The 18,535-nt window shown below is 33.8% G+C and overlaps 2 protein-coding genes across 2 annotated transcripts; one reads left to right on the top strand and one right to left on the bottom strand.

Moving 5' to 3' along the window:
* Positions 1 to 270: 270 nt before the first annotated feature.
* On the top strand, positions 271 to 3,561 carry LOC129311824 (transcription factor bHLH123). The gene is made up of 7 exons (XM_054954296.1): positions 271 to 641; positions 1,213 to 1,897; positions 2,030 to 2,155; positions 2,289 to 2,418; positions 2,747 to 2,769; positions 2,872 to 2,910; positions 3,201 to 3,561. The coding sequence occupies exons 1-7, from the start codon at positions 337 to 339 to the stop codon at positions 3,363 to 3,365; spliced, it is 1,473 nt and encodes a 490-aa protein (XP_054810271.1). The 5' UTR covers positions 271 to 336; the 3' UTR covers positions 3,366 to 3,561.
* Positions 3,562 to 13,440: 9,879 nt separating this feature from the next.
* On the bottom strand, positions 13,441 to 17,377 carry LOC129311416 (zinc finger CCCH domain-containing protein 17). Its single transcript, XM_054953723.1, has 3 exons — positions 17,012 to 17,377; positions 15,777 to 15,887; positions 13,441 to 15,667 (listed from the first exon to the last, which is right to left on the bottom strand). The coding sequence occupies exons 1-3, from the start codon at positions 17,168 to 17,170 to the stop codon at positions 13,751 to 13,753; spliced, it is 2,187 nt and encodes a 728-aa protein (XP_054809698.1). The 5' UTR covers positions 17,171 to 17,377; the 3' UTR covers positions 13,441 to 13,750.
* Between the last annotated feature and the right edge of the window lie 1,158 nt (positions 17,378 to 18,535).

Genomic DNA, 18,535 nt, shown 5'->3' with positions numbered 1-18,535 from the left:
TTTTTATTATTTTTAATCCCTCTATGAGAAAAGTATAGAGACCTTGGAATGATTCAAAATAATGAAAAATAAAAGTATAGAAACTTAAAACACTAAAAAAAGTGTAGGGATTACAAACAAAATGCAAATAATTTATAGGGATTAAAAGTTATGTTTATTTTTTTTTGTAAGAAATATCCGGGGACAGCCTCTACCCAATAGAAAATTCTCTCACGCAGCAAGGAAGAGGAAATTATAAAGAGAGGGGGGTGTATATATGTATACATCTTATTGTACCTAGCTAGGTCCATTCCATCACAAAGGAAGCAAACAGCTCTGAGAGAGAGAGAGAGAGAGATGGAAGATGAAGAAAGTGGTGGGAATTCCATAGCAACCTCTTCCCCGAGTCCATTAATAAACTGGTGGGATCTTCATGCAACTTCATCGCTTTCATCCTGGAGCGATCATCATCATCATCATCATCCTGCTGCTGCTGCTGCAAACCCTGATTCTAATTCCTCCTCGTGCTGTGAAGATCAAGACGTATCATCCCTCGCCGTCGAATCCCCTCATCGCCGCCTCATCCACCTCTCCGCGCCTTCCTCCAATTCCTTCATCCCTTCACAGCCACAAGATCATCCCCTTTGGACTCACGTCTTATTGTATGTCTCTATATCTTTTTCTTCCTCCTAAATATGCCACCTTGCTAGGATAGGGTTTGTCTCTTTACCCACTTTTTCCCTCGATAATTTTCTTCTACCCTTTGCTTCTTCCATGATATCATGTATGACTATATCTATTGGGCATCGCTGGCGAGCTACTAGCTAGTTTGAACTCTCTATACGAAGATCCGCTATATCTCCACCTTCGTTTAAGCCCTTGCCAAACTGTTTTCTTAGCTTCTATATTATGCATTCAAGTCCACTAACCAACATGTTCGGACTAGTTTGATTCATGTTTTGCAAGATTGAAAAAAGGAATCTGTGTATCTTTGTTCAATAAGTACACTTGGTTATTCTAATTAGCATGTGCAATTTATATGGAAGTATATACATATATTATGTCCTTGTTATTGTCATTATTTTTAATTAATTGTAACAATCTTTTAAGGGCGATGCGAGTACTGTTTTTTTTTTAACTATATTGTTATTGTTATTATCATCACTACCATCCCAAAAAAAAAAAAATTAAACGTACAAGTAAGAATATATTTCTGTTATATTACATTTATAGGGGTGTTGGTAGCAACGAGGAGGCACAAAATAGCCAAGTTGGAGAGAACTTTATGGACGCACTGTCGTCTAAAAGCATGATGAACGAGCCAGCGAGCAATTACTTGAAGAAACTCGATACGACATGGGAATACAACAACCACCACAACAATAATTCTTCATGTTTGATCAACAGTTCGAGTTTTGATAATCAGAAACAATTGAATGGGTTCAACGAGGCTGTGCTTGAGAGTGAAAGATTGAGCAAGCTGGTCAGCACTTGGTCTATTGCACCACCAGACCCACAACTTGATACTCACCATCAAACACACGGCAACAACAATTATAATAACAACATTAATACTGTGATTTTGAATTCTTCCATGGATCATTCTGGGGGTTTTTCTTCATACGGTGGTCATGACATGAATGTTAAGCAAGAACATCACCACCACCATCATCATCCGAGTGAAGCACCATCAGCACAAGGTTTGTTCGGATATCAAAATAATGGATTATTTAACAGTCATGAATCGTACGGGATGCCCAGTTTGTCTTCGTGTTCAAGAAATTTGTCAGATGTTATATCTTTCACTGGAAGGATAGGTCTGCCGGTCATCGGAATTCATGCACTGAAACCCAGTTTCCGCCCTCCGTTGATGAGCGTATCTGACTCCAAGAAGCAGGCTTTCCAGACATCATTGCCGGTAATTTTCAGTTTAATTAATTTCTTTTTTTCTTTCTATCTTCTGAGACATTATATTTCCTGAGAATTTTATATATACCACGTTTAATTTGAGATTAACTTAATTATTAGTTAATATGATAATTATATGCAGACAAGGACAGGCAATGGAAGAGGACAAGGGAGCGCCACTCAAGTAAAGAAGAAAAGAACAGATGACTCATCAGAAGCAATCTTGAAGAAGCCAAAGCAAGAAACTTCCACAGCATCTTCTACAAAGGTAATTCAATCATATGCACGGTAGTAAAATTAATGATAACTTATGATACAAATTATATATGTATATATATAAGTATAAAGAAGTCATAATTTGTAGAATAATAATAAGAAACTTCTATTGAATGTGTTGATAGGTGCAAGCACCGAAAGTCAAGCTAGGCGACAAGATTACAACCCTTCAGCAAATTGTGTCGCCATTTGGAAAGGTCACTACATATTGCACTAACACCATTTTATTCTTTTTCTCTTTTTTCTTTTTTATATATATCATAAAAAAATTCTTAGTGCTCTTCTTTTTTCACCGACTGTATTTCATTTTATTTTAATTCATATAAGATGGATCATCCTTTGAATTAGGGTTTTTTTTTTATAAACTTTCCCAAAGTAACAATCTCCAACCTTTGGATTTATTGGGACGGTTTAATGTACCTCATAAATCTGTCACGTGACACAATTATATATTTTTACCGCTAAAGAAAACTAATGACAGAGAAAAAAAAAACAGACTTAATTAGCCTCAACAAATATTATATATATATATATATATATATATATATATATATCATATCTTAGAGGATCTAATTTTGATTTATATTTTTACAAGAACAAGTCCAGGTGAGATTAGTGATCCAAATTGGTGTTAAAACTGTAATTAACTTCTCGAGCATATGGATATGTTTGGTCTTACATCAACTTACATTGATGAATATTTTGCAGCTACTGAGCAACTCTTACATGAAGACCAACCCAAACAAGGTAATCAATTCTTAAAATAATTAAGGCCTTCTGTATTTGAAAAACTTGTATCTAGATAGTATTTGATAATGAGTTGTAATGTTAACCTTACAAGCTAAGATTTTTTAATAACCGAGAAAATTAAAGCAAGCTAAGTATTGAAAACCGTGTCACCCCAGCCGGTTGAGCCAGTAAACTGCTGAACCAATATTTTGATTGATCGGTTTTCAGAGAAAGAGATCGACAAAAAGAGGAAAGTGGAACGTAACAGATAAGAAGCTCTTGAATTGAACGTTTGTAAATGAATGCAGGAAACATGGGGAAGCATGGAGAGAAAAGATGAAATAGAGATGAAGGGAGAGCTGAGGAGCAGAGGGCTTTGTTTAGTTCCAATTTCATGGACTCCTCAGGCTTACAGAGACAACACTGCCCCTGACTACTGGACTCCTGCTTACAGAGGTTGCTTCTTTCGGTAGCTTCATTCAGCCACTCACTGTGTGAACTTCTCTTTTCATTTTACTCAATCAAATCTTGCTTATGTCCACCATCACACACATGCTAGCTAATCAATAATTATATATATATATATATATATATGTAATGAGAACTTAAACAAGCAGCGCACATGTCGTTTCTGATAAAATGTGGTAATTCATTTCACTTATAATATAACTGTCTAAAATAATCTGATGAGTAATTTAAATTATTTAAAATTAATTAATTAATTGAACATTCCAAGTTTTTTGCTTAAAATAAGTTAGTTTGGCATAGCATAAGGAAAATGATACTTTTTAATACACTGACAAAGATATCCAATACGATATATTTCTTTCCTTTTAAATCCAGGGATATGAAAGGTATTTCACATTCACAAACTTGTTTTTTCTATATCGTTTTTGTGTGTGTGTTCATCATATATTTACAGAAGAAATAACGTAATATATTCAGTTTAAAATATATTGCAAGATGATAGCATGTTTTGGGAAATAATATAAGTAACATCGAATACGAACTGTGAAATAAGATATTTTTAATTAAATTTATCCTTCAATAATTTAATTAATTGTCTTTAAAATTATACAATCTTTTTATATTTATTCTTATTTAACAGAAAATCTCAATTAAAAAACTTTATTGATTACACTATCTAATTAAGGATTTATTTGGAAAAAACTTTGGCTTATTAATTACACTTTAAAAAACAATTTTATATATAATATTAAATGAAAGGGTGCATTAGTTTAATTAATAAGGACATTACATATATCCTTATAAGATATAATTTCAAATCGCACTAGAGATATACAAATTTTATTGACGAATGACAAGTAATCTAAAGCATTTTTTTTTAAATCACGAGACATGTATTAACTCTTAGTACGTACTCTATTATGTCTTAGAGATTCCACTTATTGCTTAAGCAAATAAAAACAAAATTGATTAAAAAAAGTGAGTGCAAAGAAATAAGGGGGTCAAAAGAAAGATGAGTGAGCATAAAGTGGTAAACTTGATCATTAGAAAGTAGACATAATGGCGATTGGCCACTTCATTCGAGAGACCATGGCCACGGTCCATTTCATGTTTCATATTTTTGTGCCCATTTTAAATATGAGCATATTATGGTCTTTTTTTTTTTTAAGAAATATGTTTAGATTGACTCTAACTAATCTGTATTTTATGTTTTCCTTTTTGAATTTCATTTAATTTACACAGAATAAAAATAATAATCTTCTTGAAGAAAGTTTCATGAAGAAAATATTTCATCAAAAAGCAATTTTTTTCATAAAAATTAATAAATTAACGAATTGAAATTTATAAAGTAATATTGGATCATACCAGCTAATTAACAATCAAAACGCATTCTGCTTATTTTCCTGTGAACGTCACAAAAATTTGACACAACAGAGAATACTATGAAATCGTTTTTTGCAAGCTTAAATTATCAAATAACTATTATATAAAAGGCAATTACTTGATCTGAAGCATACAATATTAAAAATAATATAAATATAAAAAAGACGGGTGGCATAATGATGATATAAACAATTGGTCTGACTTGATCAAGAATTTGAAATGGCTCTTTCCATCTGCGATTGAGTTTTTTTGAACTTGAAATCAAGTCCGATCAACATTAATCTTTGATAAGTTGATATAAACATTTTAGTCCGCCTCAAACTTATATACTCACTCCTTTAAAAAATGTAAAGCATTATTTTTTGAGTAGTTAGATATTAAAAAATATAAGGTATTTTTAGTTTTTTGAGATATAATCATTGCCCTTTTTTTAAAAGTGCCCCTATTGATGAATGACTTTATAGTTATTGTAGAGTGTTTAATGAAGGTAAATATGAAAAGATAAAGTTAGTTTGAAAATAGATAACTACTTTATTTGAGAGTAAAATGCGGTTAAAAATACTTTATATTTTTAACGGAATGAGTATGTTCTTCTATGACTCATGTTGAATGGTACTCCCTCTATTTTTATATATAAGAGAAAAAAATTATATCACATAATTTAAGAAAGTTGGTTAATTATAATAATTATGTCTAAAAATAAAATAATTAGACTAAAATATCTTATATTAATCAACATAATCATGTATTAATTATTTCTTGTTAATGTAAATTATGAGGATAATTTATGAAATATGAAATAAATGTTTATTGATACGAGTGATTTATCTTATCAAAAAGTAGAAGTAATTACTGGTTTGGCCTTGACTGCGCCCTTGTCATGAGTATCATAAACAACTCAACCTTATATTGCCATGACTGGGAATGAATCCTCCGAAATTAAGAACTTGTAAATTTTATGAAATTTTTCTATTTAAGAAAGAGGAAAAAGATTTTATTTTAAAAAATAAAAATAAAAAATGCTAAAACAGAAAAACTTCAAATAAATTTATGAACATCAATTTTCAAGGATTTAAGTCCACCACAACTCACCTTAATTTGCTCCAAGTTCTCACTTCCACTTGCTATCTTGTAACCAACCAATTTTTGCACTAAAATAGGACCGGAGAGAGTATTTTATAACAAAAACAAATTAGTTTGAAAAGGCACTAATCCAAACAGCTTTTCCAATGAAGAAAAATAAAAATAAATGCTTCGGTGTATGATGCCTTGCCTAAATGAATCATAGAAATATATTATACAACATAACAAAATAATTAGTAAGAAAGGGATGGGATGAGATGAGTTATAACTTCAAGTCCATTTTAAATTTTAAAATATTTTTTAAATATATAGAAAGAAGAAAGGGGTGGAAAGAAACATGAAAAGCAAAAGATTCCAACTTCTCTAAATTTTAAATTCCAAATTTTTGAAATAAAGAAAGAGGATATATTTTGAGTTTGGGGATGTGATCAGATATTTAAAATAAGATAGAGAATTAAAAAAAAGGGGGGGTTTCAATGAAAAGAGACGATAGGATATTAACCATCTGAATCTGAAATAACATAAATAAAAGAGCAAACTAAAAGAAGCAATTGGCTATTAAATAGATGACAAGTGTCATGGCTTGAATTACTGTATCATAAGAACAGTAAAAATGTCTCCGGTGAGAATCAGCTTGGATGAAAAATACTAGTAAGAGATGTATATGGTTTTTGACTTTGTTGGGAAAAAAAAAATATGTTTTCGTGGAATTGCTAGTTTGTCACCAAATTTGTTCCAGTCATTGCCTACAAAATCTAGAGTCAGCCCCGAACGAAAGCCCTCATCGCCTGGATGAAAGAAAGCTCCTGTGAACCAAAACAACTTTTGGACTCATTCGTCTAACACCACCAGAGAAGACTCTGGCCGCAGAGAATAATAAGGAGGAGGAAATTCAAATGCAACGAACTGAATACGGAAGTTATTACATGTAAAGATAAAAGGAAACTAGTGTTCTGCCCCATGCGATGCACGGGCAAGGTAGCATTTAATTATATTAATTTATGTATGTCTTTAAAATTACTTTTTTTATAAAATAAAGGGTAAAGTAGCAAAATTGATCGCATATTATTTTTTCTTAACCATTTGATAGTCTAAACTATCAAATAATGCGAAATAAACTATGAACTTTATAAAACGGAGCATCCAATAACTCACCGTTAACTTCAATAGACAGATATTATGTGAGGCTCACAATGACATATGACACTCCACGATTACTCCATGTCAGTATGTGTAAAAGTGCAAATTTAGTTATGAACTATTTTTTGAGGAGCGCTATATAGCCTATATTATAAAAAAAAGGACCATCCAATAACTTTCCATTAATTTTAATCAAATACCATTTATTTTCATACTTATGAGACCTAAGACGTGTTAATCTCTCCAATCTTCTTTCCTTCGTTCTTAGCCTCAACTTAAGAAAAAAGAGTTCAGAGAATTCTTATCTGAAGGCATTTAACGCATTTACGAGAACAATACCAATGAAGTAGAAACTTGATTTTACTATACACGAGATAAGCTTGATTTTAGCTTAATTTAATCATGAATTATTTCTTCTACTTTGTTAGCGTCATCTTTGTGAATGTCTATAAATAAGAACTCTTTAAACTTCTTTTCGAGTTGAAACTAAAAACAAAAATAAGAAAATTGGAGAGATTGATGTATTATGGATCTCATAAGTCTAAAAATAAATAATATTTGGTCAAAATTGATGGAAAAGTTTTGGATGATCCATTTTTTATAATAGAAGCTATATAGTACTCCTCAAAAAATAATTCGTGGCTAAATTTTTACCTTTATAGATGCTGACGTGGAGTGCCATGTGTCATTATATACCCCACATAACATCCGTTCATTGAAGTTATCGACAAGCTATTGAATGCTCCAATTTTATAAGTTTATAATTTATTTTACACCATCTAGTAATTTAGGCCACCAGATATTCTTAAAAAAATAATATATGGCCGTATTTATACCTTTACCCTAAGATAAATTGCACTGTAGAACATCATTATTGTTGCATATGCTATGTATTTGAAATTAACAATGTTAACATGTTATTTAGTTTTTTTTTTTAAATGAGCGTGGTCTTTAGCTAGATTGCATTATTTTGCTAAAAACAAATAATTAGTGTAAGATATAACATAAAAGGAGCCATAATTCATTTCAATATTCTCAAATATCTCCTAAAACATAACATTAGTCATTTTTGAAGACACATCATTACTTTTGTTGTAGATAAGTATTTTTAACCCTTCTGCATGTGAATTTATTAATGTCTTATTCTTTAGTAAAGTAGTCAAGAGTTATTCAATGTATTTGAACTTTAATTATTTAGTGAAATATTAGAAGAGTATAAAAAAATAAAAAAAATTGATGTTATTTTGTAATTTGGTTTTCTGAAAATATAACTTCCTCCCCAGCCCATACCAAAAAAAAAAAATCATGTTTAGTAAACAAAAACAATTATGCTTTTTTTAAAAAAATCAGTTTCGAGACCAAAATTTTGTAAATTGAAAGCATTCATTAATTTCTCTTAATAACATAATTCATATAATAATTTTTTAGCTAATAGTTAATCATGTTCTATAAAATTGTAATTGTTTATTGTTATAAAACTATTATATTTACAGGACTTTCTTTTGTTATGAAAATTTACTTGCTCATCCTTATTATCCAAGTAGATTAAAATTGCCACCAATAGGTGGATGCTTGTAAATAATAATAATAAAAAATCATAATTGTCAATGCATGTGGAATTCTTCTATTGTTTTTTAACATCAAGAAGGTTTAAATATTTGATATTTTATCTCATTGAAGTACAAAAATATTCAACGTTTTTTGAATTTTGGTATAGTAATAAATATAATTGAAATGAATAGCGTTAATTTGTTGTTTTGGAACAGTGACAATTTTTTTGTATAATTATACTCTAGGTAATCTTTGTAGTTTGGTTAATTTTTTATTGGACACAATAATTTATTGACCACTATGGGGCATCAAACACAATTTTGGGGTTAATCTTTTACACAAGGAAAAAGCCCTCAAATTGGAGATTCTCATTTCTCAGCAACATGAAGTTCAAGGCACAAAGGAACTTGACAGTCCAACTAAAATGTAGGTGAGAAGCATGTAATACTGGGATAAGACATCAAACGGATAGCCAATAGATAAATAGCATGCGTAATATGCGCTTTAGTAAGTAAAAGACTTAAGGAGAGACTTATCAATAGTAGTGAAAAGTAAAAACCTATTCCCTCTATTTTGTTCTTAAACGAGAGGAATTTTCTATGCAAATGAAAATTATAACGCAAGTTTTTGTAACTTTATTTTTCCAATGCTTTAGAGTTCAGGAGACACTATTTCTACCAAAAACCAAAAATGCAACCTCTATTATACTAAAGACAATAAGGAGATTCCAAATCTTTTTCAGTTCCTCACTAACTCTAGAGAGACCACTGTCCGCAATGATAACCATAATATGTGAGACCAACAATTTTAGTAAATAGCAAGGAAAAGGAAGAAAGCCAAAGCATTGTGAAAATCAAATAAGTTATCTCTCCGTGGTCAAGCAATGATCCCAACAAAACACGATGGTACTATTATGACTATTTTCATCCTCTCTTTGTCATATAAGTTATAGAAAACAAAGGGACAAAGACTGCAAAAGATTAGCCAATTCTACATAGATAGAAAGATAGACATTGAGATAAGTTCAAGCAATGATTCCATTTGCTTTAATTAACTTATAATAAATCAACTGTAGGCCACGAAAAGCAAAGGTGCTTAGACAACTAAAATCTTTCCATATTAGAGTCTCTAGCTCCACAGTCATTATCTGAAGCCGTGAAATGAAGAGCTCAATAATGTAATGTTATTAAGTAGCTATACTTTTAACGTGCAAGATTATAAAAATATTGAGCATACAACAGCTAAGCTAAGTATGTAATCCCAAGTGAGCTGAGTTTGTATTACCATTTACACTTAATTTACAATTAGACCTAGAATTTCTTGCTCAAAGATTAGGCACACAGACATTTCAACCCATTTTAGTGGAAGGACATAGGTCAGATTCTGCTTTAAAAGATTTTGTTATCTTCTCCAAAAATACTAATTGCAAACATCATATGCAGCCATTGATAGTTAATTCCCTTCAACAAAAAAATCAAAAAACAAAGCAACAGAATGAAACCTTTGAAAGTATACTAATAAAAATATTAATCAATTTAATACCACCATATACACATTATATTCTCAACTGTAGCTCTAGTTCAACTATCCCCCTCTTTTTTCAAATCCTATATTACCCATCTTGCAAAGCCGATACGAGATTCATGCATATAGATAAGCGCATGTATGGTGTGTTAAAAGCAAGCATTTAGCCAATGTACATATATGTTAAAATAAATTAAAAAACAATTATTTTGCTTCTTTCATTTTCTTTTTCTTAAAGGATGATTAGCAGTAGACTTGACAATAGGATTATCAATTATTGAACAAAGATAAATAACAAAGAAAACTAAATCTTAGAAGGCAATGAAACACAACTACCTTGACTTGTTGGGAGAGAGCATTTAACCCAAAATCAGAAACTTCAAAATTTCTAGAAGCATCTAGAAGCAACTTTTCTAGCTAAAAAAATTTTATTAAATAAAAAATGAAAAACCATGTAAGAGATTGTTTCTTCTGATATCAAAGTGAAATTTTGCTGATAAGACAAGAGAATAGGTCCTACCTGTAAGTCTCGATAGCAGACATCCCTGCTATGGCAATAATCAACAGCATTAATAAGCTACTTATAATATCTACATGCTTCACTTTCTTTCATCATTACATGGTTTACCTTTGACAAAAATTTCAATAGACAAGTGACTGCATCAAACTATAATAGCAAACAAAAAACATCACTTACAACCCACGTGAAAAGCAAGGTGACACCTGCTGATGTTTTGCCTAAATTATTCGGCTAAGTGGAATAAAATCAACTGCTTATGATTAAATATGAATGCAAAAGAAAATTTTAAGGAGATAATAGTTAACCGTGAAAGTAAAAATTGATAAAGGATAGCCACTCTTCTTATAGTTGTGTGGCATAATAGGTTTAATATGATGACAAACTATTCTTAATGATAGGTCTTCTTGTATATTTGAAAGCATGAATGATCAGTGTCAAACTTGTTATTATTCATGAAAATAACATGATAGACTTGGAAGCATGCTATGTTTTCTAGGTTACCCTCATATATTGTCCTGGCCCTTGGATACAATGCATGATAGGTAGAACCCAGTCTATTCAAATTTCAGTCCCACAATCCAATTCCTAAAACTAGATTTTCTCTGCTTAGGCACATAACATTTAGTGAATTTGTCCCATTGCTTATGTCTCTCTTTAAATGAATTTCAAGACATTCATAAAAGATTCAACTCATTAAATCAACACGATTACCAAGAAATATAAATTGCAAGATCAAAAGGGAGATGGCAAAGGCTTGCTTCAAATTATTTGGCTTTCCAAGATATAGTATGCTTGAATATTTTTCACCATTTGAATGTGAGACAAAAACCTGATACAACAATCTCAATCGCGTCAAAAGATGGCATATAGTTAGCAGTAGAAAGTAATAAAGCATGTTCATCATGAATGTCTATTTCTTATCAAATAAATTGTTGTTAGCATAGCTGAACTCCAAGAAAGATTAATCCTGGAATTAGATTTCAAAACAACTTAAGACAAACATCAAACTTGATCTTAGTGTTGTTAATTACTAACTTCAATATTAAAGATGAGCTGAAACACAACTAAAAATAAGATAATATACATAATTGATTATTGAAAATTCATTTAGAAGTTACTATTTAATTATTACTAATCACCATTCAAGTATGATTAGCAAATGAAACAATAGTGCATTTTTTAGCATATGAATGCAACAAAGTCTTCCCAAAAAAACTCAACTAAGATTATTTCCTTCATGTTGAGATAAGATGCTAATTCTATACAAAACGAAGTGTGATAAATGATTGAATGTACTACTCACCATTAACCCTATCATCATATCCACCATCATCCTATCTCTGGCATCGAGACTGGGGTAATGTTTTGATCTCCTTTGATTTAAAGGCTGTTGGCCATTATCTCACAGCATGTGTGGACAAAAAAGAATGCACACAATAGTTACTGCACATAGAACAATAGTTAAATAAGTGCATCCACTAGCCCCATTAACTGCCTTGAGGTTCTTGTGCACATGCTTTTTACCAGTTGACTTGCTACATATACGTATGTTAATCAAGGATACAACATTAATATGATATTTACTCACAGTGCTTGGACAGACTTCTTATAACTAATATCAACAATAGCTACATTAAAAGTTAAAACTGTGAGAGGGTGAGAAGGGCAAAATTTCCAATTACTTTCAGTGAACAATTCATACAAGAGACTTTTGACTATGATCTCAAAATAAAGTCTTCCTTAGGCGTCCTTTAATTTTCTTGACAACAATGCAAGGAAGAGATGAAACATGTTTCGGATAAAATAGAATTTAACCAAAAAAAAAAGGTAATTTGTTATATTCTAATGAAATCTAGCCTATGCAGTAAGGAAGCAGAAATAGTTTATACATCATACGACATTATTAGACTTTTAGCTAAGAACTAAGAAAAATGTGAGAAGAAGTTCCGATAGTCCACTCGTGATTTTTTTTTTTTTTATCAAACTCTACTGATGAATTAAATGAAAACATGAACTTGACTTCTCTCAAAATTATGCCTTAATTCCATAAACATACACAAATGTCGCGCAATAGTTTTCTGACAATAAGCACACGTTTGCCAAACATCAAACCACAAAATATATGTACTCACTTGAATTTCCCATTTCTGGACACCTGAGTAGCATCTTTGGCGGACAAGCCACGAGAGTTCACAAGATCAATAACTGTAAAGGAATCATCTCCTTTCTAGCTCTAATGACAAAGGTGCTATCGTGTCAAGTTTCGAAGTCGAAGACGAACAGAGGAGGAAGTGCGTCAATGGCTCAATGCGAAGTGAGGATTGAAGGTGCTTCCATCTACAAACTGCTATCTACACTGCAAGTTTGAGGGAGGGAGACTTGGTTCTGATTTGGGGTTTGCGTTTTCGAGATAGTTGATAGGATTTGATAGTCTTTGGTCTTTGGGGATGGCGGCGAATTCAATGTTCCAATGAGTGAGGGGTGAGAATGACATTCAACACAAATGGAAAATGCAGGAGGAAAAATTCACAATGGTGTAGGTTATGGCAGAAACGGTGGAAATTGCAAAAGGAAACTTGAAGCCCAGGAATTGATATGGGAGAGCACAAGATACCACCCTTGCATTTGAAAGGCGAGGGCAATATTCAGGGCACCGCAAACAATTTCCTTGCATGGCACCCCTCTGCAAGGCACGAAGGAATCAAACGACAATGTGTACACCGCTCGGGAACCGAAGGAGGACAACCACTGTTTAAGTACTGTAGACGGTTTTCCAAAGTACAGACAGGAAATTGATTGTGAAAGACTAGATTGAATGATGATTGAATGTCGTGATTTTTTTTTTCTTTCTAATGGAAATTTTGATGGCAAGATTGAACTGAAGAGTAAATACGACTTTCTTATTAACTTTCTAACGTTGCAGGCTTTTAACTCTGCATAACACTTGTATGCGGAGAGTACAGCAAAATGCCCCACTACAAATATGAAAATCTTCATTCAATAAGAGATGCAAATACAGTAAAGGGATAATGGATACAAAAAACGAATTTATATATCCCCCAATTCTACAAACAAATTTTATGCAGAAATACAGGACAGTTAGACACCTAGATAACTTTTGGAGGTCTGCTGTATCATACTCTTGAGAGAGTAGATGTTCATGTTCCACTTCACTTACACACAGTGTAATCATGTGAGCATGACACCAATCTTCTTAGCAAAGTCATCCCCATCCTCATCATCCATGTATTCTTCCTGCTCTGGATTTTCACCTTCATCAAAATTATAGTCTCCCTCGTCAACTTGCTCATAGTAATAATCACCATCCTTCTGATCATCACCTTCATACTCCTGGTCTTCTATTGCTTGGTTGTCCATCATTCCTTCTTCAGATGATTGAGCATGAGTTACATCAATCTTGTCTGCATCTCTTTCAATCGTGTTCTCTGTTGACTGAAACTTGGATTCCTGGTTCTTAACGTCTTCCTTATTTGCAGGCAGAGTGTCATTTTGTGCATCTGTGACAGAGGTGTATTCTGAGCCATTAGCAACTTCTGTGTCTTTATTGTTTCCTTTATTCTCAGAAGATTTGCCACTCTTCGAAGCTGCTTCAACGCCAGCTGCTCTCTTCTCCTTCAAAATCTCACTAAGAGGTTTTGGGCCTTCAAACAAGAAATCATCTTCAGATTGTTGTTGTTCCTTCAAACTTTTCCTCTTCCCAAGCAACTGATGCTCCTTATTCTTACCATTCTTTCCATTTCGCAGTTCAGCAAGACTTTTTGGTCCATCAAAATCAACATTTTGGTCCCCATCTATTTCTCTCCTTATTGGTCGATCCCTGAAGTTTTTCCTCTCACAATCTTCTTGCACTCTTCCTCTCAATCTATCTCGGAACCTACCCAGGTGAGGAGCCTGCATAGATCCAGGTGACAATGTGGTTCTACTTCTTCCCCTATCTGATTCCCTCTCCATGTATTCGTCACCACCATTTGCTGGAAGCTTTATCCTGCCTCGGAGGCGATTACTGAGAGCGCTTTCATTCAGAGGTAACTGGTGAGCATCCTTTTGAGAAGAGAATCGGTGACTTTGCTCATCATCATGGCTCTGATGTGCATAATCATGACTCACAACAGATTTCAAACCATTGACCCTCCTGCGCTTAGATAAATGATGTCGGAGATCTGAGACCACAACATTTTCAGGACTGCCAGATCTGCGATGAGCCATCCTTTCTAAATGGGTTGCTGCCCTGAATATTCTTTCAGATGAATTCCTGGGCTGATCCCATAAATATGTCTCTTGCATGTGATCGTATGAGTCATAACCTTGTGGGCCACAATATCTTTCCTGGTCAAAATCAGCTACAGATTTATAATCTACAGAATGTCCTAAATCATATTCATTCACAGAGTCCAAGTTCAACCCATCTTGACCTTTTGCTTTTCCAAATTGGTCCTCTCTGTTATAGTAATCGGAATTCCTCAGTTCATCAGCTACAAGAACATCAAATCCAGGTGAGGATTCTCTCAAGAATTCATCACTTTCCTTGCCGTTGTGGAAACTATGATCATCTGATACATGAGATTGATACACTCGGTTTGGCCTGGCAACAGTGGTTCCATTGGCAACAGGAGGAGCATTTACTACCTTGAACCTAGACACCTCATTATCAAATCCCATTGGTGGTGGTGGTGCATGCCTCCCTGTAGCAACTAAATTTCCATGTGAAGCAGTTTCAACACTTTGGGCAGGCTTAGCTCCAGAGCCTGCAACTGACTTTGCAATGTTTGCTTGGGAATTTTTCCTTTCTTGTGTTGACTTATCTGGGCCATTAAAAACCTTCTTAAAACTTGGAGGCTCAGTAACCTGGTTAGTCACCTGAACATGAGGAACTTTACTACTGGTGTTAGGATTTGGTCCATGCAAGAAAGCACATCGGTCACCTTTTAAGCAAAGCCCTTTCTGGAAGAAAATGCAAGGCACAGCTGGCTTTGTAGAATTATAAGGCGCATGTGATACAGAAGTTGGTGCAATCTGCGATGGGGGTGCGGATGATCCACCATTACCAGCAGTGGCTGCCTGTGGTGATAAGAAGCTATCAAGAGGCTGCAAGGGAAACAATAGGCAATTATAGCAAAAGTTACATGAAGAAATAAAGGCTTAAAAAAAATCTGAGGAAATAAATCTTATTGTGCTGAGAAAAATGGAGGCTCACCGGATGACGGAAGGAACATTTGGGATTCAAGCAATTACCATTCAACCAATACCAGCAATCTCGGGGATTAACCCTAGCATACTCACTATGGCGATACTCACATTCACTTCCCTGTTTCAATAAAGAGAATCAGATCAAAACAACCACCATACAATATACACGCAGTTCACAATTTCATACTAGCTTTTCATACACACGCAACTAGACATTCATAATGATTGATCAACCTTAGTTTCACTGATATAGTTCATGATTGCTCAAAAACAGTATCAAGGTTATAAATAATTATATAAACAGGTACTTCCTCTAGGTGAAATGCTGAATTTATTGCAAAGAACAAATTAAAAGGTTCATTGAAAGGAAGCTGCTAGAACCACATGAAAACAGTATTCCTTGCTAACACCATTGCATGAGTGCTAACTATATTGTTGCACAAAATATAGCTTGTTGCAACAGCAGCATATACACAAACTCCTTTCTGCAGTCATGATTAAAAAGAAAAAAGAAAGAAACACATGGTGTAGAAAGAATAGAACACGTAAAGAAAAGCCGAAAATACCGAATCGAACTAGCAAATAAATTCTAACTGTAAAAATTATTGTATAATCTAATCCAAGATTGATATTTTCCTAACCGAATCCAGACCTGTGGGCTGTAAACCATACTCAGGTGACAGAATGAAGATTATTGTCCCACCATAAGAGTGGGGGCAAGTTCTCCACCGCTTAACTTAATTCAACACATAAAATGATAAGATATTAAATGAAACAATACGCAGATCAGATAACCAAGCTAATCAACAACAAACATATATAGGCCATCAAATAGCTCCAGAATGCTAATTGTCCATGTGATCGAATAACGTCAGCGATGGTTCTTTGTTGGTTAGAATAGGTTTTTTTAGCTGCCTCGAGATATCTTATGAAAATGGAAACTCGATATCCATTAATTCGCCAACAAACATCCAACACCAATCCCCCAGATAGACTGAGAGATAGCACCGCATCTCTAAAAGTTCGAATCCTTCATTTAAAAAGCATTTACTCCTAAAATCATTTCCGGAAACAAACGATCAGCCCCAAGCCGCGCATCTGGAACCCTAAGTAGAAATCGCGGAACGAGATCCCAAAGATATTGTATACAAGAATGCATACAAAAGAAAATACAAGAGAAGAAAAAAAGAAAATTGATTCAAAGAAGCGTCAGATTAGACGAAAAGGAGAATCAAGGGTAACCTTTTTGCATGTCAAGGGGGAAGCGAGAAAGTAGACGCAATCTGTGTTCCTCTTTAGGGCCTCATCTTGTGCAGAGGGTGTGGCCTGCTGAGTCTGTTGCTGCGATTGAGGTTGAAGCTGTGATTGTGGTTGTTGATGCTGCTGCGCGCCAGCTACCATGGCGGTTCTTGAGAGACCACCGACTAAAGATCAACAAGAAACAGATCGAATCGGATAAACTCACGGAAACAGGAACTCAGAATTGAATAATTACTTGAACAAGAGCTCGATCCAAATCTGAGAGAGAGCCGCCACAGAAATTGGGAGTCAGAGGGAGAGAGAAAGAGGGGAGGGAGACAATATACAAGCTGTGTGATGGGCTTTAAGCTAAGCCTAGGTCCTGTTGTGTTTCCCTATTCGGATAAATGTTCCTCTTTTTTTTTTTCGGGTTTTCTGGGGAAATTATGATCCGGACGTGACGGTGTCGTTTCGGCATGATATGAGGTTTACGCTTTTAAAACGGTTCGGTTCCCGCATGCGCATCCAGCGGCTCACGATTGTCTAAATTTAGCCTTGTCTACCATTATTTTTGAGGACTCAAACAAAAATAATTTGTACCTGGTAAATAAAAAAGGTTTCTGTTTTATCCAAAAAAAAATGTTGCTATTATGGTAAATTGTATTATATAGTTTAACTTAAAGAGTAAATTGTGAAATTTTCTATAAATATTTGTATTTATTTTTTGGTCAAATAAATGTTTATATATGTTGGTTATTGATAAGATAATATAAAAAAATGACCATTCAATTCATTAAGGAATTGATTCACAATTCAATGTGGAAATTGTTATTGAACCAACAAAATCAGAATGTATCGATGTTAAAAAACGCTTTTGAGAGCTCTGACGTGGACTAGACAAGGATCTTAATGCAGTGAAGCCACTCTTTTGTTTATCATGTTCATGTCCAAGTCGTCTCTGTACTTTGCCGGCTCAAGAGAATCACTCCGCTCCACTCACTCCTCACATTGGCTCAATTAAGATACTTATTCACAGCTTCACCATAGCTTTTTAACTCGACTCATATTACTTTTCAGACTTGGATTGTGCCGGGTTCACCAGATTTTGGGTCGCTGTGTGTGTGTGTGCGCGCGCGCGCGCGTTATATTTTGGGTTTCGATTGAATCAGTGAACCGTTGATCAGCGTCGGTTTTTCGGATTTGAAATCCAATGGATATTTTGCTTGGTCAGGAAAATCGATTGGGTCAAACAAGGGCAGTGTGGGAAATTGAAGCAGGATCCACCAACGGCCCAGCATGGAAACTCATACATTGCCAAAACCATGAGCGACCAGCCTAACTTACCTCAATCTACAAATTAAAATACAGAAATTAAACTAATATCGAATCTAATAAAAGAAGTTAATTCCTTAAAACATCACGGAAGTTTGAATAACTATGAAGAAGTGTGCTTATATTTAGTGTATGATCCCTCAAACAGGATTGCAAAGCATATGCATGTGATTAATCAAAAAAATTACGGAAATT

The sequence above is a fragment of the Prosopis cineraria genome, unplaced genomic scaffold, assembly GCF_029017545.1.
Source record: "Prosopis cineraria cultivar Desert tree isolate PC_DT_omini unplaced genomic scaffold, ASM2901754v1 PC5, whole genome shotgun sequence".
Lineage (NCBI taxonomy): Eukaryota > Viridiplantae > Streptophyta > Magnoliopsida > Fabales > Fabaceae > Prosopis > Prosopis cineraria.
The sequence above is the reverse complement of the archived record's forward strand: the minus strand, read 5'-3'. Positions and strand labels throughout refer to the sequence as shown.

What these genes read in the sequence shown, in the direction of transcription:
- LOC129311416 (XM_054953723.1), bottom strand. Translation starts at nt 17,170, where the DNA reads ATGGTAGCTGGCGCGCAGCAGCATCAACAACCACAATCACAGCTTCAA. An exon ending in CCCCCTTGACATGCAAAAAG is followed by an intron (nt 15,888 to 17,011) that starts GTTACCCTTGAT and finishes TTATTGAAACAG; the next exon opens with GGAAGTGAATGTGAGTATCG. An exon ending in AATGTTCCTTCCGTCATCCG is followed by an intron (nt 15,668 to 15,776) that starts GTGAGCCTCCAT and finishes TTTCCCTTGCAG; the next exon opens with CCTCTTGATAGCTTCTTATC.
- LOC129311824 (XM_054954296.1), top strand. Translation starts at nt 337, where the DNA reads ATGGAAGATGAAGAAAGTGGTGGGAATTCCATAGCAACCTCTTCCCCG. An exon ending in CTCTTTTTTCTTTTTTATAT is followed by an intron (nt 2,419 to 2,746) that starts ATATCATAAAAA and finishes AATTTTGATTTA; the next exon opens with TATTTTTACAAGAACAAGTC. An exon ending in TGAAGACCAACCCAAACAAG is followed by an intron (nt 2,911 to 3,200) that starts GTAATCAATTCT and finishes AAATGAATGCAG; the next exon opens with GAAACATGGGGAAGCATGGA.